The sequence below is a fragment of the Elephas maximus genome, chromosome 24 (genome assembly GCF_024166365.1).
Source record: "Elephas maximus indicus isolate mEleMax1 chromosome 24, mEleMax1 primary haplotype, whole genome shotgun sequence".
Taxonomy (NCBI): Eukaryota; Metazoa; Chordata; class Mammalia; order Proboscidea; family Elephantidae; genus Elephas; species Elephas maximus.
The window spans coordinates 48493776-48516869 of NC_064842.1; the positions used below are offsets into that span (position 1 = coordinate 48493776).

The 23094-nt window shown below is 39.7% G+C and overlaps 1 protein-coding gene across 1 annotated transcript in view; it reads right to left on the minus strand.

Annotated features, from left to right (window-relative positions):
- NIBAN1 (niban apoptosis regulator 1) overlaps window positions 1-23094 on the minus strand; it is a 166328-nt gene that overhangs the window by 27597 nt on the left and 115637 nt on the right. Inside the window, exon 6 of the mRNA XM_049868330.1 lies at window positions 5463-5578. Within this exon, the coding sequence (XP_049724287.1) occupies window positions 5463-5578 (116 nt within the window). The remainder of the gene's footprint in view (window positions 1-5462; window positions 5579-23094) is intronic.

The following is a 23094-nucleotide window of genomic DNA, read 5'->3' on the forward strand; positions in this document are numbered from 1 at the left end:
GTTCTTTTTCCCCTTCATTTTAGGCAGGAGGTCCGTGTGGAGGGTTGACAGGAGCTCCTCCATTACCAGGTTTTTTTCTGTTATACATAAGGTCGCCATGAGTCGGAGACCCAACAGCAACTAACAACAACGTTTTCCTTTAAAAAAAAAAAAAAACTGTTCCCAAATCTTTTCCCTAAAATTTTGTTTGGATCAATGAAGATGGTTCTTTTAAATCTGATGATATTCTACATGTCCACTGATGACAGTGCTCCACATTGCACCGGTCCCACCTTTTAACTCCCACTGACCCTGAATGATAGAGAAGCCTCGCTCTTCAGATTTACTTTCACTGTGCACCTTTTGGGGCTCACAGCTCAGCTGTCAGTAGTAGGCTGCAGACAAAGATTTACAAGTGGGCAAGAGTACTTCTGGAAATGGAAGCAGGCAGAAAAGTGGAGAATCATTGGAAATATCAGTTCTATGAATTTAAATAATATTTGTCTAAAATAATTGACCTCTTCCTTCTCGTAAAAATTCAAATTAAGCTCTGGGAATTAAGAATGGTTTTCTCTGAGGTCACTGGTCAGTATCATGATGTTAGAAAGACTGCTGAGCTCACCAGATATTGCCTTTCACCAGAGCTGTTACAGCAGGGTATAATGCTATAGCTGAGCTAAACAGGAACATTCCCAGGGTGGAGGTGGACCAGTCATCCAGTCCCACTGTGCTGTGAGTCCCTGGGAGAGAAGGCTGCCTGGGTCAGTGTGGTCAGTGGAGCTCCTGTCATATCTGCAGTTTGGGACTGTGTGGTGGATGAAGATTATAATGGGGACAGGATTTCCACTAGTCCTGGTAATTCATAGACTTTTAGAACAAGTCTCTGGAGTCAGGCAAGGGTTGGATGACTATTTTGTGATGACTTTTAGAGGAACTTGACACGTCAGCTCCAAGTAAATCAGCAGGTCCAAAAGTCAGATTCAAGTAAGTGATTAATAATCCAGGGATCTCCATCCTGCTCTATGGAATAGGTTCTTGTTTGGAACATGCCTGCCCAAGAGTAACATAAGTGTGGCATGGGGAGAGTAGGCTAAAAAAAAAAAAAAAAGGCTAAGAGGGTAAAAAAAAGAGGGTAAGGGGACTAAAATCTGAACTTAGGATCAACAGGAAATAAGTGTTGGTCTGAAAAGTGTTAAACTCAAGAATCAAAATAACTGCCCTAATTCATCACTTTGCAGAGATTAGTTTGAATTTGAGGCTAAGTGTGAAACGGGTTTGAAAATAAGAAAATGCTACACAGAGGCCAAAAAAAGAAAGAAAAGGTTCCATTTGAGTGGGCTTGCAGTTTTCTCTTAGTCCTTTCTCATACAATCTTCCAAGAAATTTGGTTCTATTTTAGCACTTAGGGAATGGAAAAGGAAGTATGTCTGGAAAGGAAAAAAATGGAATAGGAGTGGGTTGCAGGCAGAGCATCTGGGTGCCGAAGGCCAGCTGTGTTTCATCCCAACAGGATCATCTTCCTTTAACCTCCAGCCCCCGCACCCTGACCCTGTGCTTCTCTCACCTGCCTGCTCTGGGATCCCCCACCTTGGTCAGCTCTCCACAGCAGAGTCCCAAGCCCTTGGGCTAGCCAAGAGAAACTAGCTAATCTGATAAATAAATCATAATGATGAAGGTGTTCCCCAACCTCCTCCCCTCAAAGCAGGATCTAATGAGCTTTACCAAAAGGAGCCGAAAAGTGTCACTTTTGCTTAAAACACAAACAAAAAAAAGAGGTAGGCTTAAATTTAACTGCGGGGACATGGAGATTTTTTAATTCCATCACATATACAAGAAACCAAATATACCACCAGGTTGACTAAAACCAACAAACCCAGGTTCACCTGCTGAAGGCCTTGCTGCACAGTTACCTTTCTGATACTTGAAGGTGTAAAGGACTGTCCTCCTTCCCCAGGCTGGCCCCTCAGTCTCACCAGGCTGTCCCCACTATCCTTTGTGTTGCTGAGTAGCCAGGGATGAAGAATTCATTTAAAGGGGCCACACTCAAGGCCGTTAGACAACAGACAACACGGGAAAGTAAGGACAAGGCCTAAAAAATGTGGATAGCTTTCTCATCTAGAAAACATCCCATCCTGTGGGAAGGAAGAGCTGCTCTCTTGGCCCATCTGGTTAATTTAAAGATAAATAATAAACACTCCAAATAACTATACAGTACTTTAGATTTTGCAAAGACCTTCCCTCATGATCTCATCTGATGTATTTATACTGACAAGTAGAAAATATATTGATATTTTTACTGGTATGTAAATATTTTCACCTCGGCGGTCTTTCAGGCAACTTATTCTAAGATATTTGCTTTGCTTGGACACTTGCCTAAAATAACCATTGCCATGAGGGCATGCCATGCTTGCTGTGTGAGTCAGGGCTGTGAAGGTAATATCATAAGAAGACTGAAAGTCTTCTGAATGCAGGCCCCTAGGCATAGGGCTTAAGAGTGCATTATAATAAGGTTCTTAGCAAATGTGAAGAAAAAATGCAAATATACCTAGTGCTTTGCACAAGTCAAGCCATATTCTCAGACTCAGTAATGGGATGCCACTTTCTTTAACTACTTGGCAGCTTCTTCGGACCCCTGACCTCTTTTCTCCGTGAGCCTTAAGAATAACTTGCTTTCTTATTCAGTAATGTTATTAGAGGTTGTGGTGAGCCTTAAACCTTACCAGGCCCCACACAGGAAAGCTTTGGAAGCCACTGCTTTTTCACCAACTTCTACAAGGATAGCCTGACATTTCTGTCACAGACCTGCTTTGTGACTTCAGCCAAGTCTTTTAACCTCTCTGAGCATCCTTTCTGTCATCTGGAAGGTGCTGGACGAATAATCCTAAAATGTCTCCTACCTTTTATGAGTCTGTGACTTCACCAAAGATACTCAAATTCCTGGGGGAACAAAACTTCTTATTGGGTCATTTACGGATCTCTCTCCGTGGTTTTTGTTTGTTTGGATTTTGTTGTGTTTTGTTTTTGGCCATTTATAGTATTTTTGGTACTATCATATTTTTTATGAGTGCTTCAGTCACCAGGAGGTACAAATGGTTAAGGTGATTGGCTGCTAACTGAAAGGTTGAATGTTCGAGTTCACACAGAAGCACCTTGGAAGAAAGGTCTGGTGATCTACTTCTAAAAATCAGCCATTGAAAACCCTATGGAGCACATAAAGTTGGAATCAACTCAATCGCAACTGGTTTACTGGTCTGATTGCTTCACACTAGTGCTTTATGATATCTATATATGTAGGTCATTGGTTGTTAGGTGCCATCAAGTTAATTTCGATTCCTTGCAACCCATGTGACAGAGTAGAACTGCTCCATAGGGTTTTCTAGGCTGTAATCCTTAAGGCTGGGTGTTTGGTAATCCTTACAGGAACAGATCTCTAGGCCTTTTCTCCCAAGGAGCGGCTGGGTGTGTTCGAACCATCAACTTTTCAGATAGCAGTCCAGTGCTTAACGATTTGTACCACCAGGGCTCCTTCCATATATGTAGACACGCACACATATATCCCCACACACATATATACAATGCTGCCTCATTCTCTGGATGTATACGTATGACTTGCCTCACCGCAATGGCAAGGGATATGTCAGTTCTCTTGTACCTTATAGCACTTAACACATATCAGCCTAAAGCAACAAGCAGAAAGCAAACAAAACAAAGCACAGCAAACTCAAACTCCAACCTACCAGATGTACTAAGTATCTGTTTCCAATGGCATTGTGAAGGAATGTGAGCTGGCAAGAGATTTCAGGTGGAAGAAAAAATAAAGCAAGGGATATAGCTGAACTCAAGAAGTAAATGTATAAATGCAGCATATTCCCAAGGTTGGCGTTGATCTTTCACTGGACCATGAGTCAGAAACCATTATTCCCTTTGCCATTTGTCCACTTATCATTGGACCCCAGGCCTATGAGCTCCACAGGGCAGGGCCATCTGTCCTGTCCATCTCTGGATCACTGGTACTCAGCATAGTGCTTGGCATAAAGTAGATTCTCAATAAATAGTGAATTAATAAAACTGGATAAGTCATTTAACTTCAGTTTTATCATTTATAAAATGGAAATAATAATTGCCCTACTTAGCCCATAAAGATGAAGAGATAGAATTAGCATTTGAACATTACAAAATATCACACGAAGGCATCTGACATTGACTTATCTACAAAATATGTTTGCTTACATGACAGGACAATCAGTGTCATATACTTTAGCTTCCCAGTCTTATACTTTGGTTTTTCTTTCTGGCATAAGTACTATAAGCTCTTAGTCCTCTCAGACCTATAAATGGATGTGTTTCTCCCAAATACTAGAAACCAAGAATTGGTTACAGTACTGCAATAAGCCTCAGGTTGAGAAATAAATGAGTTTAGAAACAAACAAACAAAAAAAGAAGATTCTGAGTTATATGGTAAAACAATAAAGAACAGCCCCATCGTCATGAGAAAATGTTTTTGGCTTTAGATGTTTAATGACCACAGAGAGGGAAGGAGCCATCTGGCATCATCTGAATGTTGTTCTCTAATAGCAAATTTCACAGACTCAAAAGAGGCACTCTGGGGGATGTGAAAAAAAAAGAAGAAGAAGAATAGCATTCTTGGACTCTGTGCGTACAATGAAATAATGCCCATATCCAGTCCTCTCTTCTTGGCTGAATCAGCCGTATGCTTGGTGTCATCAGGGAGGTTGGGGTCACATCATGAAACACAGTTTCCTTTGGAGATTCATAACACCTGCTGGGACCACAGCCACTTAGGTGCTTGGACACATGATTGGCATTTAATCAGGATTGTGAGAAATCATAATGGACTATGGAACATAGGAAACTAGGAAAAGTAAATGAAATGTATAGAAAACTGCTTAATGCTTTTTAAATTTGTTTCCATTAATTACTTCATTTATCCAGCATTAGATAAAGACCTCCAACTGTGTGCTAAATACTTTACCATCAACATCTCATTTAATTCTCACAGCCTGCAATGTAAACATCATTATTCCCATTTTTTCTTTTTTCCAGAGGAGGAACCTGAGACAAAGAGAGGGTGAATAACCCGCCAGGATATAAATCCAAGTCTGCTGACCCTACAGTCCCAATGCACTCTGCACTATATCATCCCGCTCGCTGTTGCGTCTCTTCTGGAAGCATGAGATCATTTGAAACAATAATCCTTTCTCTAAAAACCCTGGAATAGGCCCTTTCCACTGTAGCTGAAGTGTTTCTGGCCGCTCTGTTCACTGCCTGATTCAGCAATGTCTGGAGTGAGTGCACAATACCTTGCTGACCAAACATTTCTACATGATGAGAAAAAAATCACCTTTGAAATCACATCTTCCATAGTTGCCGCTTTTTTTGTTTGTTTGATGGATTGTTAAAATGACTCTGACCTCCTACCACCCAGACCAAGGGAAGACCCAAAATTCTGAGCCGTGTGTTACCTGGACTTCATCCCCAGTGATCACTTCCCACGAGCCATAGTGACCCTTCTCCTGTCGGAAGAACTGCACAGCTTCTAAAAAGGCTTGGGCTTCAAAAGTAGTCTCCTTCATGTAATCTAAAGGAAAGAGACAAAGGCATTTAGCAAAGAAAAACACTTTAGATTTTTATATGGTTCTTCAAATGTAATGGTTCAGAGAGCTCATAGCACCAGCATATTACAAGGAATACAATTATGAGGCACAAAGATTTTTAAGCAAGTACTGAATTCAAAGTTCATTTACAGGTATCTCATTTTTTTTTTTATCACATTATTAAGGAGCCCTGGCAGTGCAGTGGTTAAGTGCTCACCTGCTAACCAAAAGGTAGGCAGTTTGAACTCACCAGATGCTCTAGGGAAGAAAGATGTGGCAGTCTGCTTCCATAAAGATTGCAGCCTTAGAAACCCTATGGGGTAGTTCTACTCTGACCTATAGGGTTCCTATGGGTTGGAATTGACTCAATGGCAATTTTTTTGTTGTTGTTGTTGGAAGAAGAGGTTTAATCACATTATTTGCTCGACATACTAAATCAAAAAAACCAAATCCGTTGCCATCGAGTCGATTCAGACTCATAGCGATCCCATAGGACAGAGTAGAATTGCCCCATAGGGTTTCCAAGGAGCACCTGGTGGATTCGAACAGCCGACCTTTTGCTTAGCAGCTGTAGCACTTAACCACTATGCCACCAGGGTTTCCTTGCTCAACATACTAGATGATTAATTCTATCTTGTAGCTAGTCAGTTACTAGTTATACTGGTTAGTCCGAGAAACAGGTCCATCAATTTTCTCTCTTATAAATGCTTCCCACTGTACCCCCAGGCACTGAGAGGCCTTATACTACCAACCACAGCACCTCACTCAAGCAAGCTATCACTTAACAGTGTCTTGTGTGTCAAAATCATCCTCTCCCAGTTCTCAAACAAAACTCCAATTTCTTTGTGACCTGATTTCATCTGTCAAAAAGACATCAACATAATCTATTAATTCTTCCTAATATAAAAATAATTGACAATAATAGCTAACACATACAGTAGGATGAAGGAAACTTTGTGGCACAATAGTTAAGCTCTTGGCTGCTAAATGAAAGGTTGGTGGTTTGAACCCACCAGAGGCTCCATGGGAGAAAAGACCTACTCCCATAAAGATTACAGCCTAGAAAACCTATGGAGCGGTTCTACTGTGTCCTATAGGGTCACTGTTGAGTCAAAATTGACTCAATGGCACACAACAACAACAATAAATAGGATACTGTTCTAAGCACTTTATATACCTCATTGAAAGCTCACAATAATTTCTGAAATATTAGTTCTATTTCTGTTTTAAAGATGAGGAGTCCAAGGCACAGAAAGATGAGTGACTTGCCTAAAGTCATACAGTAAATGGCAGAGCCACTGACCTTTTGAACTGCCAACCTTTCAGTTAGCAGCCAAGCACTTACCCTTTGCACTACCTGGGCTCCTTATGATCTGCATAGATAGGACAATAATAGATTGGTAAACTGAAGGCAGCTGATTCACTGGGGGGACCATCAGGGCCATAGACAGTGGAACTGCTCAGTCAAGGACTGAATGGTTGACATGGGAAACTGAGCAGAGCTGAAAGAGGATCAATATGTTATGACGGGTTGTTGTTGTTGTTAGCCGTCATGAAATTGCCCCAATTCATGGCCAGCCCATGCACAATGGAAAGAAGCACCACCCAGTCCTGTGCCATCCTCATGATTAGTTGTAAATTGGACTGTTGTGATCCATAGGATTTTCACTGGCTGATTTTCAGAAGTAGTTCACCAGGCTTTTCTTCCTAGTCTGGTCATAGTCTAGAAGCGCCACCAACACCTGTTCAGTATCATAGCAACACACAAGCTTCCACTGACAGATGGGCGGTGGCTGTGTATGAGGTACATTGACTAGGAAAAAATCTGGGTTTCCAGCACGGAAGGCAAGAATTCTAACCACTGACCCATCAATGCCCCGCTATGGATGACCCTTGTAGGACTGGTTTACTGGGTTGTAAGCAGCAGGAACTTGGAAAAGAATATAATTCAAGGCATCACCTACGTAACCATTCAAGAAAATTTTTCACAGTGAGGATACCATGATGCTAAGAAGCTCTACCTTCAAAAATATGAAGCAGTAACTGACATTTCTAATATCAATTTAGAGATTTGGTTAAAGGCAAAATTTAAGTCAGAAAACAGGCGTGGCTCAAGAATTAAGTTTTTTAATTGAATCATAGTCTTCTTTGTCATTTGTCTTGGCTTGGCAACTGACTTAGTGTTTAATCTCAGGGGTTTAGAAAACAAAAATTAAGGTCGTGGTATCAAATTGACACCATCGGTAGTGTTCTCCCTACAAAGAGCTGTGATATGGTGGCTGGGTACAATAGGAGGGACTTTACCAACTGAGATGGAAACTGTAATTACTATGTTGGGATTCAAGACTGATTCATGCATTCTTATTTTTAACAGCAGTTTTCATTTCTAAGCTAAGGAAACAAAATGTGGTACTGTAGTTGGATGGAGTGAAAGTGCCCAGACCCACAATCCTGGAAATGAGACTTTAAATTCTTCAGGTCAGGAAGCATAAATTGACTTAATTCTTCCCCTGCTGGCCTCAGTAACTGGAGAAGGTATTTGAAATCCTGTCCATAACTTCCATATCTATACCAAAGGAAATGATACTGCTCCTACCAATGGTCCCATTTTAAAACATCTTCTTTGGAAAAAAAATAAATAACTGAAGAAATGGGATTTGAGGACAATGACGAGGGAGTAAGTGAGACATAAAAGACAGGATAGTGGTGAAGGAAAGGCACTTTAATGTAGGCAGAAAACTATTTGTAATCAAATGTACTATAAAGGAAATTCTAGTAATTGAACATTAGCTATGAAGCCTAAGAGAATGAGGACATGGACTTGAATTCCAGACTTTTTACCATTAAGACAGATTTAAACTAGATTTTATTACTCCCTTCTAGTGGAGAAATGATTTAATCTACTGATCCATCATTAGATTTTCAGCTTATAAAATGATTAAATAGGTTAATTTATATAAAACTTTTAGAATATCTGCCACATAGTAAGCTGCTATTTATTCTTCTGATGAAAAGCAAAGCTCAACAGCAATTGCCAGATCATTAAGGAAACAAAGAACAAAGATTTACTTTGTAAAGAACAAAACTACACTGCCATGGTCATATGATCTTCATTTCTTCTACATTGTTTGCAAAGGCCGTGCTGAACTCAGTCAGACACACAGGTGTTCGAGAGAAACCAGATTATAAGTCATTTGATCAACTTCCTGCCACAGATCTCATGGGAAAGACATTCCAGGTTCACAATCACCCTCTTTCCTGCCAACAAGCAAACTGAGAGAGTAGTTCCAGGGTCCCCAGTATCCACCATGGTTTTTGGTTTTTAAGCTGTCTTCTTGCAAGGCAGACTTAGACAAAAGTGCCAGCATTCTGAGGATGCTCACGGAGATAGATGTGCTGAGGAGCAATTGAGAGACCCTTAATTAGACCCTTTTTTTTTTTTTCCTTCATTCTATGGACGAGGAAACTGGCACAAGAAATGGTTAATTTCTTAGCTGAAGGTCACACAGCTGGTCAATATTAAAGCCAAGAGTAGAAAAAAGTGGTGTCATAAGTGGCCTTGCATTCATGCTTACTTAAATCACAGACTATGGGAGTTGGAAGTAATCCTAAAGGTCACCTACCCCAAGCTCTCGTCCAATTTAGGATCTCTGACAGACATTTATCTGGCCTTGGCTTTAATATATTCAGTGATAGGGAGCTCACAGTTCATGACATAGCCCTTTCCACCATTAAACTGCTCTAATTACTGGGAACATTTTCCTTCTATTGAGCCAAAATTTGTTTCCATGTACTCTCTCTTTCTCCCTCTCATTAATCCCATTTCTGACTCTCAGCGAAAAAGACAAGTTTCTCCTTTCCCAAGCCAGCAATCTTGTCCTCCATGAGTTTTTTCTTTTCTAAACTGAATAACCTCATTTCCTCCAGCCATTCATTAAACAATGTATCTTTTCTTTTTTTTTTGGTCCACCATTTTCCTTCCTTCCTCCTTCAGTGATCAATTCCAGTTTATCAACAGCTTTCTTAAAATTGGTCCCTAGAACTGAATGCAACACATCCGGTATTGTCTAACTAGATGCCTTTGAATTGTGATGTTGTCGAAGAATATTGAATATACTATGGACTGCCAAAAGGACAAACAAATCTTTCTTGGAAGAAGTACAACCAGAATGTCCTTTAGAATCAAAAATGGCGAGACTACGTCTCATATACTTTCAACACGTTATCAGGAGGCATCGGTACCTGTAGAAGGACATCATGCTTGGTAAAGTAGAAGGTCAACAAAAAAGAGGAAGACTCTCAATGAGATGGACTGACACAGTGGCTGCAACAATGGGCTCAAGCATAACGATTGTGAGGATGGCACAAGACTGAGCAGTGTTTCATTCTGCTGTACATATGGTTGCTATGAGTCGGAACCGACTTGATGGCACCTGACAACAACAACAACAACAGTGCAAATTCGGTAAAGTAAAAAGATTACTTTCCTTTTTGTGATTCCTAAACTCTTTAATACAACCACATCATACTATTGACTTATATCTTATATTCAAATAAAAGCCCCATGTCTTTTTTTATATAAAACTCTTGTCAATTCAAGCTTTTCCTAACCTGTACTTATGCTTTTGATTCTGAAATACAGGTTTGAACATTATCCCTATTAAATTACAACTTACTGTGATCAGCCTAGAGTCCCAGAACCTGCCAAAAACCATTTAAAAATTGTAATTCTGTCCCCTAACTCCCATTTGCCCCATTATCATCCAACAGTTGGTGAGCCTGCCTTCTTTGTTTTCATCTAACTCACCGATAAAAATATTTACCAGATCAGGTGCAAAACCAGAGCCCTAGGAAACTAAGCATTTTCAGAGATAAACAGGAGACACACCTTGGCTATTCATTCAACAATCACCTCCCCCAGGACTAAGAAATGTTTAGAAATGCATAATTCTCTTTGGTCTCTCCCCATTTCCTCATCTGTGCAGCTGCATGGAAAACTCATGTTTGAGAGGCGCGATTAAAGATTTTGCAGGGAAGGAAAACTTCTCTGGGTCCCTTGGGGACAGTCATTCAAGGGACCAGCCAGAGAGAAATTGCTTTTGTTTTTTCCATCTGTGCAGATTTATAACATGTCTGAGTCAACTGAAACACCAAAGCTCCAAGACCTGTGTAGTCATCCTGGATTTTGACTTGGGCTGCTGTGTTGGGACTCCCTGACTGGCTGGTTTTGGAAGCTGCCTTGTTATTTTATTGGTAAACCACGCCAACCCATGTTAGCTGATCTGCCCAGCGATTTGTGGAAGTTATGTAACAGCATTACTCACCACACTGCTATGGGGTTCGTCTCACTAACATACACTTCTAAACTGTTTTCAAGTCACATGTTGTCCTTTCTAGGAGAAAAGCCACGAGGCTACTTGCCCTACTTTCTTCTCTAGAACAAAGGCGAAGGGACACAAAAGGAAGGAAATCAACATTTATTGAATAGTCACCATGTAGTAGATCCCTGGGTGGTGCAAGTGTTTGTGATCAACTGCTAACCTAAAGGTTGGCAGTTTGATCCCACCAAGCAGCACTGTGGAAGAAAGGCTTGGCTCTCTGCTTCCGTAAACAATATAGCCTATGAAGAAAACCCTATGAAGCAGTTCTACTCTGTAACACATGGGTTTGCCATGAGTCGAAACTGACTCGACAGAAATGGGTTTGGTTTTGGTTTTTGGTATCATGTAGTATGAAGCACGTGAGATGTCTACACACACTCTCTCATATAATCCTTCCAACAATCCTATCAGGTAGGAATTAATATCCCTACTTTACAGACAAGGAAACTGAGTCTTAGGAAGGTTAAATAAATTGTCCAACCTAGTATGTGGTCAAGCAAGGCCCATTTACATCCAAAGTCTTGTTATAACATGCTGAGGTTTGACTTTTTTTTTTTAAACTTATTTATTTTAACTAATTATTTATTTTATTTAACTTAATAAAAAAAATATATATTATTAATTTATTTTTAACATGTAGTTGTAAGAAATAATGCAAGAAATATCCTGCGTACCCTTCAACCAGTTGCCCACATGGTAACTTCTTGCAAAACGATAGTACAATCTCACAAGGAAGTTGACTTTGACACAATCCAACCACCTCATTCAGATTTCACCACTTCTACAGGCACTCATTTGTGGGTCTGTGTGCTGTGGTTTCATTTTAAAATTGTTTTTAAATGAATTACCTTTCCTTCTTCTCAAAGTTCAGAACCATATAATTTTAGAATTTGAGCATACCTTACGGATCATCTAGACCAAACCATTCATTTTGCAAATAAGGGAACTGACACCCAGGCAGAGCGCAAGATGACATTAGTAAAAATAAAACATGAAAAAGAAAACCCCTCATTGGAGCTAACAATGAGTGGTGTCCATTCCAATAAAATAGTAATAGTTATTTTTTTTTTAATTTTTATTAAATCATCTATTTATTCACGCCTACGCTAAGGAAATATTTATTACCATATTATGAATAGTAACACCTCTAGAAAACTAGCTCCAGGACTTCTTAAAAGGAACTAGTAAATTACCAGAAGTCCCTGAACCGTATTTTGTAAACTACTTGACTAAAATATTCATCTATTGACCAAATCATATCTGATTTAGAGGACACAGGCCTATCAGGAAATAAAGAGGAATATGCCAAGAAAAAAATGTACCCCTCCGTGGAGATGCAGGGACCGGAAGATGAATTACAACGGTGATGCTTTAGGTGAAAACACAAAGACGCAAGAACCCACTGAGAGGGTAGAAAATATTTCTCAGGCAAATGGAAGAAAGGTGCTTTTAGTGAAGATACCGTTTTGATAGAAATTTTCAGGAACACAGAAATATGCTGCATGACTCATCAAGTTAAAAGGAGTGCAGCTCATGAATTCTCAACTTGTCAGTAATTATTAAGAGACTGTTTGTCAACACAGAAAAGGAAGCGGTGATTACTAGAATAAGTGAAGACAGACTAACCTCGTTCCCTTTAGATAGACATACTAGATCGGTAGATTAGAAGGCTATTGGAGACATCCTGTATCTAGATTTTAGGAAGGCCATCACTTAAGTCTTGCATGACACATGCAAAAAATTTAAAGTGGCTGATAATGCAAATGGTTAAACAACATAAATGATGGATGACGGTAAAAGGGCTGAGGTTAATGACAACTTAGAAGGAAATCTCTAGGACACTGTCCTTAAACATTTTCAATTACTTGGAAAAGATAATATAGAAACCCATATACACAAATACATAATATACATAACTAAAGATATATATGTGTATACACATGGGTGTCACTCATCTTTTAGTGGAGGCTTGTGTGTTGCTGTGACACTGAACTGGTTTCAGTGGAGCTTCCAGACTAAGACAGACTAGGAAGAAAGGCCTGGTGATCTGCTTATGAAAATCAGCCAATGAAAACCCTGAGGCACCTCTGGGTGGACACGGAACCTCCAGCCTTTCAGATAGCAGCCAAGAGCATTAACCATTTTCATCATCCAGGGACTCCTGACACAAACTCCACACACAATAAACAATCTTTAAATAAATTGAAAGAACAGAAGTGGCAAAATTTGAAGAAGAAAAAACAACAACACCCAGGGTTTCACTTAAATGTGAGTTTAGTGCAAATCAGTGAGCTGTTCACAAATCAGGTAAGGTTGGGCCACAGGAATGTGGACAAGGATGGTCAGAGATTATGATATACTCTTCTCTAAGCTGATCACTCTATACATATAGCTCATGCTTTTAAGCAGCAGAGCATTTTACAAAATTTTTAATATAAAGAAAAAAATGTTGGAGTACTTCTAAGAAAGACCCAGAGAATGAGGAACCTCAAAGTAATGAAAAGAGAAAACCTAGAAAAACCAAAACCCATCCATTGCTGTCAAGTCGATTCCAACTCATGGCAATCCTATAGGACACAGTAGAACTGCGGCCACAGGGTTTTCAAGGCTGTAAATCATTACGGAAGCAGACTGCCACATCTTTCTCCTGAGGAGAGGCAGGTGGGTTCAAACCGCCACCCTTAGCAGCTGCTTTCCATTGGCCTGAAAAAATTAATTTATCACCCTACTTGCCTTAGATCCTGGACAGAGTCAGGCCAGAGAACAACGATGTGATCAATTATTTCCAATCTGCCCAGGACAAAAATATATGGTTTCATATGGGTAAGATCCAGATGCTAAGACAGGGAGTGCAGAACTGTCTTCCAACCCTTTAATAACTGTTTGTGGAGATTCCGCTGAAAAGACCTCAGGAAAAAATAATTGCACCCAAAACCTAAGCATAACAAATGAAAAGTATCTCGTTTCCGCTTTAAAATGTGGGTTTCAAAAAGCGTTCAGCATGTAATGTTGTGGCAGTACACAGTTGGGTAATCTTTCAGCTCAGGCCATGGAAATTGGGCCATGTGCCTCTCCCTGATATTGTGGGGAGTTATGTGGGTCCCTCCCTGTGGGCAGAAATTCACCTTGTGGCCTGGATGAAATGTAAAGCAAGCTTGAGTTTTCAAAGAAATAGGGCACATGCTCCTCTAGCCACAAAAGTGTCCCTCATTTTTGACGACCCCTTCTCTTTTTTTTTTTTTCTCTTATCCTTGGTAATGACTGTTTACAAATGGATCTTGGTATAACTTGTCACTGTAGCACACAACATATTAGGGGAATTCTTCCTGACTGATTCTAGAGATAACCTTCATCTTGAGAACTCCGAACACCTTATCTTAATCTTGTCCATGACAGCTCGCTTTCTATAAGTAAAGGCAGACAGTGCAATGACTTGGCCAGTTTCCATCACTGGTACTGATGGTCATCACATCGTCATAGCCTAGCCTGACACGCCCACACAGTATAGTGCTGTCTAATGACGCTATTTGGGGATTTTCTACTCCACATCATTAATAACAGCATCTACCTTGCACGTGTCAGAGGCTTTACAGTTTTACAACTTCCCATTTGATTCTTGCAGCAATCTCATGAGACAGGTAGAAAATGGAAAAAACTGAAAATCAAAGATGTTTAAGTCATTGCCCAAGGTCCCAGGAGTAAATAAGTCATTTTGTCAGGTTATCAGCTGAGAGCAAAAATAATAGGCAGAACGTAAATTTCTAGTCCCATACGGGACTCAACTTGCAAAAGCACCTAACTTAACTTGAAAATTCTAATTACAACAGCCTTCTCTTCTCCCAGGCAAGATATCTCTGTTTCCTTATTTGTAATCCTTAATTAACAACAACAAAAAAAAAAAAATCACCAAAGACTCAAAAAATTAAATTGACCCAGGCTCCATTCTATTCCTAAGAGCTGGGGATGGTGGCCGAGACTCCAGAAAACTCTTCACCCTTCACCCTGCCCTGGTATGGAAGGTGAGAAAATCAGCTAATTTCATAACCTCCTCCTCAGGTTTGAAGGTTGTTGTTTTTGTTAGGTGCCACTGAGTCAATTTGCAACTCAAGGTGACTCCATGTGACAGAATTCAACTGCTCCATAGGGTTTTCTAATTCAGTCCTCTGGTTCTTAGGGACCAGATCTTTTTTTTTTTTAATGGGAACTTCAGCAGCTATGTAACAATAAAAATACTGTCTACATTCCTGACCTATTACGAGAAGGAACAGTGCTGCCAACAGAGTTCTTTTTAATTTCTGGGTTAGCTGAACCCACAATGTGTACCAATTTTGCATAACTGCTAAATTTAAGCCAAAAGACAGTTGGAAGGCATTTTGCTGTTGGGGTGGGGTTTGAAGGTCTCTAACTCCGTGCATCAGCACAGATGGTCTCACTAAGGGATTCACTTAACATGGTTTCACACTTAGGGTAAAAACGTAATTTTATTTTAGAAGCTGAAAGCATTCACAATTATTTTTTAGTAAAGTCCAAAGAACATCTTGTTTAATAACTTGGTTAGCAACAAGTTTAAGCAAAACATGATACAACTACTGAATGGAATACTGTGTAGTCACTAAAATAACAAGCGTGATGACTTAGAAACACCAAGGAGAAGTAGTTTGAGGATCACTTTAATAGCGGAAAAAAAGCAGATTATACGACTGTAGACAAATCCTGATAAAGCAATGTAAAATGTGCACCCATATAAACAATGACTGAAGAAATGAAAAGTTGGGGAATTTTTGTATTTGTGGCTCAAGCTTTATGCAATGTTGTTTACTATTATTTTTAGGAAGATTTATGCTGACCTAATGACTTTCGACTAATCCTCTCATACTCCTAGGTGATAATTGCCTCTCCAGACAGTCAAAACGGTCCTGTAGCAGTTTGCCTCATAGAACTCACAAGAACTCCTGAAGTACACTCCACGGTGGAGACCAAGGGGTATGTAAATTAACCAAAGTGAGTGGAATTTCACACTGGAGTGGAATTTTGCGCCCGAAGACTAGCCCTTCTTTCATTCACCAAGAGTGAAGCTCTGGTACAGCTCCTGGCTCAGTCCACCAAGCACTTTTCAGTGTGACTTTAACTGAAAGAGTCATTCTTCTTCCTGATATTGTTTAGTGTAGCTTACTCAGGATAGGTCCCATTGACTTCGTCCAATGCTTTGCTTTTCCTAAATGGAGGGAAAATCCTTATGCCTTGGAGCACTTTGGGACTTGTCATGAATGTCCTTGAAAGTGTTATTACTGACCCCTGCTTGCCATGAAAACTGAGCAAGATCAAGGAATGACACAAGTGTGACATGCTTCAGAAGCTGCAGATGTCATCCGTGACACAACTAGACAGACCTGTGTTCCATTGCACTATAATGTCCTTGAGGACAAGGAGTGTCACATACATCACTGTATCCTAAGGTACAGTGCCTGCCACTCAATGCGTTGTTTTTTGTTTTTAATTAAGTGAATAAATAAAGAAATAAATAACTAGTGGGAGCATGGTATAGTGGCAACAACTGACTAGTGGGAATCAAAGTGGGGCACCATTTCTTCTTCTGTTACAAACTAGCTATAGGACTTAAGATGAGCTGCTTTGCTTCTCCAGGCCTAATTTATCTCATTTGAAATGAGAGAGGCTGACTCTCGGGTTCTGTTTTTCGGCTGTGAAATAGTGTGGTTAAAGTAAGGTTTAGTTTAATGAACAGCATTCCAGCTTAGAGGCATAAAGCTCTAGCTACAGGGCCACCTTATCCTTCCCTCCCACTAAACTCTCATTCTCTCTATACAAACACACACACACGTATGTATTACATACACATACAGAGATCCGCTTATTCTAGGATACAGAAAGTAGTCAATGTGGTTAGCAGAAATTTTAAAATTTACACACTAACTCATTATGTTTCTATTGGACATTGCTAGTCTAGAGTCTCTTTGTTCTCCCCGTTTATCCTGTGTGTGGTTGTTTTCACGGCGCTCACTAGATAGGCTCTCTAATTAATTAAGCTAGTAAAATAGTAAAAATATTCAAGTTTGCATTTCCTGGTTTATGACAAGGCTGACTCATCTTTTATGAAACACGAAATCATTAACTGAGACAATCATATGGAGTAGGTCTCTAAAATGCCAGGGTGTTTTTTCCCCCAATATCCCTTAATTTAACATTTAACAAAAGCACTGTGATCTACAAAATCATTCAGTTCTCCATAAAGGCCACCATATTAGTTTGAATATTTATTTGAGTCTAAACCACAAGGCCACTACGAGATTTTATCTCAGACTGAAAATTTCTTTTTGATGAAACAATGCAGGAAAAAAAAAATGCATTATACCTTTTGCCCAAATCAGGACTATCAGTTGAGACATGGGTCAGTTCTCAGATGTCCTTTTTAACTAAGAGAAGCAATGACAATGACAATTTTTGAATACTTTATGTTTGCTTCTGAAGTTATAGAAGCTTTGTGTATATTTACGCTTGAATTCAGATGAGTTTGGTGTTCCAGTGATTGACCCTATTTTAAAACAAATAGAAAAGTTGCCTGGGAGGAACTAATGTGCTCAGCTATTCCCCATTCCTTAACTTTAAGTGAGGGTGGACATCATCCCAGACCAACGCTGGCTGAAACTGTTCACTTTTCTTCCCTTCCTTTGCTCCTTATCCTTCCCACTGAATTCTCTCTCTTCTTCTCTCTCTCATAGGTAGCACATGTGCACACACGCCCATCTTTCTCTGCACTGCAGAAAGTAATCAATACTTAGTTTTAAAGGCCTCCTCCAGCGTAATGAAGGGGGCAGTGGGGAGGGCAAAGAGACTCTATCCAGTGCAGTCTAATAGACATATAATGAAAGCCACAGTGCAATTTTTAATTTTCTAGTAGCCACATTAAAAAAGTAAAAAGAAACACACAGAACTCATTTTAATAATATATTTTATTTAGCCCACTATATCCAAAATATGTAATCAATATAAAAAATTACCAGTAAGATACTTTACATTCTTTTTTTAGTAGTAAGTCTTTGAAATCTGGTGTGTATTTAGCTTTTTATACCCACAAACCCACTGCCGTCAAGTCGATTCCGACCCATAGTGACCTTACAGCACAGAGTAGAACATCTCAATGTGGATTAGCCACATTTCAGATGGTCAGTGGCCCCATCACATGTAGCTAGTGGCTACCATATTGGACAGTGCAACTCTGGATGCTCATAACTTCAGAGCTACTTTGTTGATCCGACTGGGGACAGAGGAGCATGGCAATAAAAGGGGTCATGCCACTGCACACCTGAACGATAACATTACTATGGGCATTTGCTCAGGTATGTTCCTACTCTCAATTAGTAAGGAGGGAAGAAACCTGACTTTAATTCGCCAGTACATATATACCAAAAAAACTCAAACCCGTTGCCGTCGAGTCGATTCCGACTCATAGCAACTGTCACGGATTGAATTGTGTCCCCCCAAAATATGCATCAACTTAGTAATGACATGATTCCCAGTATTATGTGGTTGTCCTCCATTTTGTGATTATAATTTTAGGTTAAACAGGATTAAGATGGGATGGTAACACCACCTTACCCAGGTCACCTCCCTGATCCAATGTAAAGGGAGTTTCCCTGGGGTGTGGCCTGCACCACCTTTTACCTCTCAAGAGATAAAAAGCAAAGGGAAGCAAGCAGAGAGGGGGACCTCATACCACCAAGAAAGCAGTGACAGGAGCAGAGCGCATCCTTTTAGACCTGAGGTTCCTGCTCTGAAATGCTGCCATACCAGGGGAAGATTGATGACAAGGACCTTCCTCCAGAGCCAATAGAGAGAAAGCCTTCCCCTGGAGCCAGTGCACTGACTTCTAGCCTACTAGAGTGTGAGAAAACTTCTCTTGTTAAAGCCATCCACTTGTGGTATTTCTGTTATGGCGGCACTAGATAACTAAGACAGCCACCCTATAGGACAGGGTAGAACTGCCTCATAGGGTTTCCATGGAGTGCTTGGTGGATTCGAACTGCTGGCCTTTTGGAGAGCAGCTGTAGCTCTTAACCACTACACCATCAGGGTTTCCATTACATACATAGCACTGTTCATCTAAAAGAATAAACCTGAGATTAGAATAATGTACATAAACAAGAAATAAGATGAAACTCGTAACAAGTTCCTATGTGGACCAAGGTTAGAGTTTCAGACCCTTGACAATTATATCTCATTCATGCTCCCTACCTGGAAGGCACCAAGGAATCCTTGCAGTGTTAACTTTGAACCCTCTCTAACAGCAATGCCTTATCATAATACTTCTGCTGCATGTGGTAGAAAAGTGCTAACCACCAGCAAGACATATTAGATGAGATCATTTCCAAACAGGATACAGCCTTACAACAATCTGCTATATTTATAGCAACGTGGGCTATCCCATGTTGCTCACCTCCCTCCAACCCACCAACAAAAAAGAAAAAAATGGCTAAAATGCTTACTGGATTTAGGTGCCCTCTGTTCCTACCGTAAACAATCTCAGTGGTTGCTACAGACTTGAATTACCTGATGTAATTAACTGCTTCCATGGACCCATTTGAAGACTTGGCCCAGTCAGCCAATTCGCTTGTGGTAAAACAGACAAAGAGGGAATAAAACAAACAAAACTTTAATTCCTTGTGTTGTATGTGTCAAAGCTTTTGAGTGTTTGTTTGTGTACATTTCTTATGCCAGTGTGTTAGTTATAAGTAAATGCCTCTTGGGTGTTCATAGTTCCTAATGTTTTTTTGTTTTTTTTAACCACTAAAGGAGATATGATGGAAACATGGAACTAAAATGAGGTTTTAAAGTCTAGTCCACATCCTAAGAGGACAGCATTTGTTTAGTGAGTAATTCATAACAGCGTATAAATTATTGTAGTCATACAATAACAAAAGCTAATATTTATGTAGTGCATTCCTTGTGAGTCTACAGATTAAAATTAATCATGTTTAAATCATTCGGAAGACATCCCATAGTTTTCCATATATCACGTCTTAGAATACAATAGCCCTCATTATCAGGCAGTTCTCCCTCGAGGGTAACCTACATTTCTTATGCTGAAGTTGAGCACATTTCTGCAAGTAGCACCTTCAGTGGAGCTGGAAATACTACTGGAAATCTATGGTGTCTTCCCAGACCTTTTCATTCAAGCTGAGTAATACATGTATACCTTGGTATTTTTCAATCCATACTTACATTTTCGGGTCTCTTCTAGTAGCATTCTAAATCACCACGTTTCCCTTAATTTCTAGGTTGGGCATAGTTCTCCCTATTTAGTTTCGTGCATATTTAATATCATTTTATTTTCTACTTCTACCTCTCCTCACCCCTCCACTCCCAGCACTCTGACCCCTGTTAATTTAGCTCCAATTTTTTTCATAGCACTTTATCACCTTCTATCATATTATAAAATTCACTCATTTCTTACGTTTATGGTTTATTTTCTGCTTTCACTCCCAGCACTTTACTAGAATGTGAGTGTCACAAGGGCAGGGATCTTTGCTTTGCTCATTGCTATATTCCAAGTGTCTAGGACAGTGCTTGACACATAGTATACGTTCAACAAATATTTGTTGAATAACTGAATATGGATCTAATCAGTGTGAATTATCAGTTTCTAGTTAACATGAAATTAATGTATAAGTATTCATCTAGAGCCATGTTTCTAGTTAATTGATAAATTTATCAGGCAAGACAAAATTAAATGCCTCAAATAAAAACAAACATTTATTACAATATAGAACAAAGCAACTGGGCTATACTAGCAATACTCACTCCTTAAAAATTTGTTACTCTTCAGTAGCAAGGATTGGGGTACTGATTGTTTCTGATTTATTCTCATATTTTTCTAATTACAAATACTGAATCCATGAGTCTAGAATGTTCAGAGTTATTGTTACTCACCTCTCAATTTGAATACACGTGTCATGGATTGAACTGTGTCCCCCCAAAATAGGTGTCAACTTGGCTAGGCCATGATTCCCAGTATCGTGTGGTTGTCCTCCATTTTGTGATTTGATGTAATTTTCCTATGTGTTGTAAATCCTAATCTCTGTCTGTGGTTAATGAGGCAAGATCAGGTTATGTTAAAGAGGATTAGAGTGGGATGCAACACCCTTACTCAGGTCACATTCCTGACCCATGTAAAACGACTTTCCCCGGGGTTTGGACTACATCACCTTTTATCTTACAAGAGATAAAAGGAGAGAGAAGTGAGCACACAGGTGGGGACCTCCTATTACCAAGAAAGAAGCACAGGGAGCAGAGAGTGTCCTTTGGATGCAAGGTCCCTGTGCCGAGAAGCTCCTAGACCAGAGGAAGATAGCTGACAAGGACCTTCCCCCAGAACCAACAGGGACAGAAAGCCTTTTCCTGGAGCTGGTGCCCTGAATTCAGACTTCTAGCCTCCTAGACTGTGAAAGAATAAACTTCTGTTTGCTAAAGCCAGCCACATGTGGTGTTTCTGTCATAGAAGCACTAGATAACTAAGACACAGGTATCAAATATTAAATCTGTTTTAGTCTGCTGACATTTTTACCTGTTTTAGATGCGTTAGATCTCAGGATCATAGATCAAAAAATACTGTGCCTACATGCTGTCTGAACAAAACTGAACCAACTTTCATTATTTAAAAAGTCAATCCTATTGCTGTGGGTCTAGTTTTGATCTTCATTTTCTCCCCAATGTTTATCACAGTGCCTGACACATACTAAGAGCTCTATAAATATTTATTTAATGAAAAATTAGTTCTGGCAAACTTTGAAAAAACCAAAATTAAAATATATTCAAAATAAGGAAATATTTTTTTAACTATGAAAAAAGTGACAATTCTGACTGATATAGAACTGAGAATCATATTTCAACCAGAATGATTGCTCCCATGACTTAATCCCTATCATATAGTCACTCACTCACCAAATACTGGTTGAACATATTCTACGTATGAGTCACTGCAAAGAATTCTCTTAATACATGAGAACAAGATGTGGTTCAAGGGCAAGGAGTTTAATGTGGGAAATGAAAATTCTCCCATCTGCTCACCATTGTATTATCAGCATCCAAATAACCACAAGTCAGGTGCTCAGTAAGTTTTTAATAAAAGAATGTGTAATTGTCTATAGAATAATACAGAGTGTGATAAATTCTATCAGAGAAAGCAAAGCCTCATGGGAGTTCAGAAGATGAAAAGGTCTTTCTGGCTTGAGGTAGAGATGGGCTCATGAACTAGGGAGTCCAGGAGGCATGGGTTGGTTGAATTGTGGCAGGTGTTCTAGGCAAAGGGAACAGCTTGACTCAGGGCACAGAAGCAAACCACACAGAGCACATATGGCCTGTCCTCATCAAATAACATTTTCTGTTTTCAAACACCCCAGCTATGAAATCTTCAAACTAACCTGTAGAAAGAGTGCTTAATTTATATCAGGAACAGATATAAAATAACGTGGCTATAAGGGCTTCTGACAGAGTACAAGACAATGGCTCTGGAGTCAGGGAGGCCTAGAGGCTTCTAACTGTGATCAAGATGCTATTGAGTTATGCGAGGTATCATGAGCAAGGGGCCAAGGACTGAGCTTGGCACTTCTCCCAGCTGCCAGTGACTTTTTTCCCTTTTCTTCACTCAGTGTCCTACTTGCAATCTTGTGCTTAGTAGTGATGAAGAAAGTACATATTACAATATCTAGTCTATCCTGTAAGTGTGAGTCTGGCCTTTAAATTATATTTTTTAAATCCCCAATTGAATATGACATTTCATAATTTAGTAACATTTTCTAAAATAATTACATAAATTAATGCAATTGCGATTAGAATTCCAGCTGGCATTAGGGAATAATGAACTACAATGAATGTAAGTTTATAAATAAGAATAAATGTGTAAAAATAGCCACCAAACCAATTCATTGCCGTTGAGTCAATTCCAACTCATAGTGACCCTACAGGACACAGTAGAACTGCCCAGTAGGGTTTCCAAGGCTGTAATCTTTATGGAGGAGCCCTGGTGACACAGGGGTTAAGCACTCAGTTGCTAACTGAAAGGCTGTGGGTTAGAACCCACCAGCTGCTCTGCGGGAGAAAGAGGT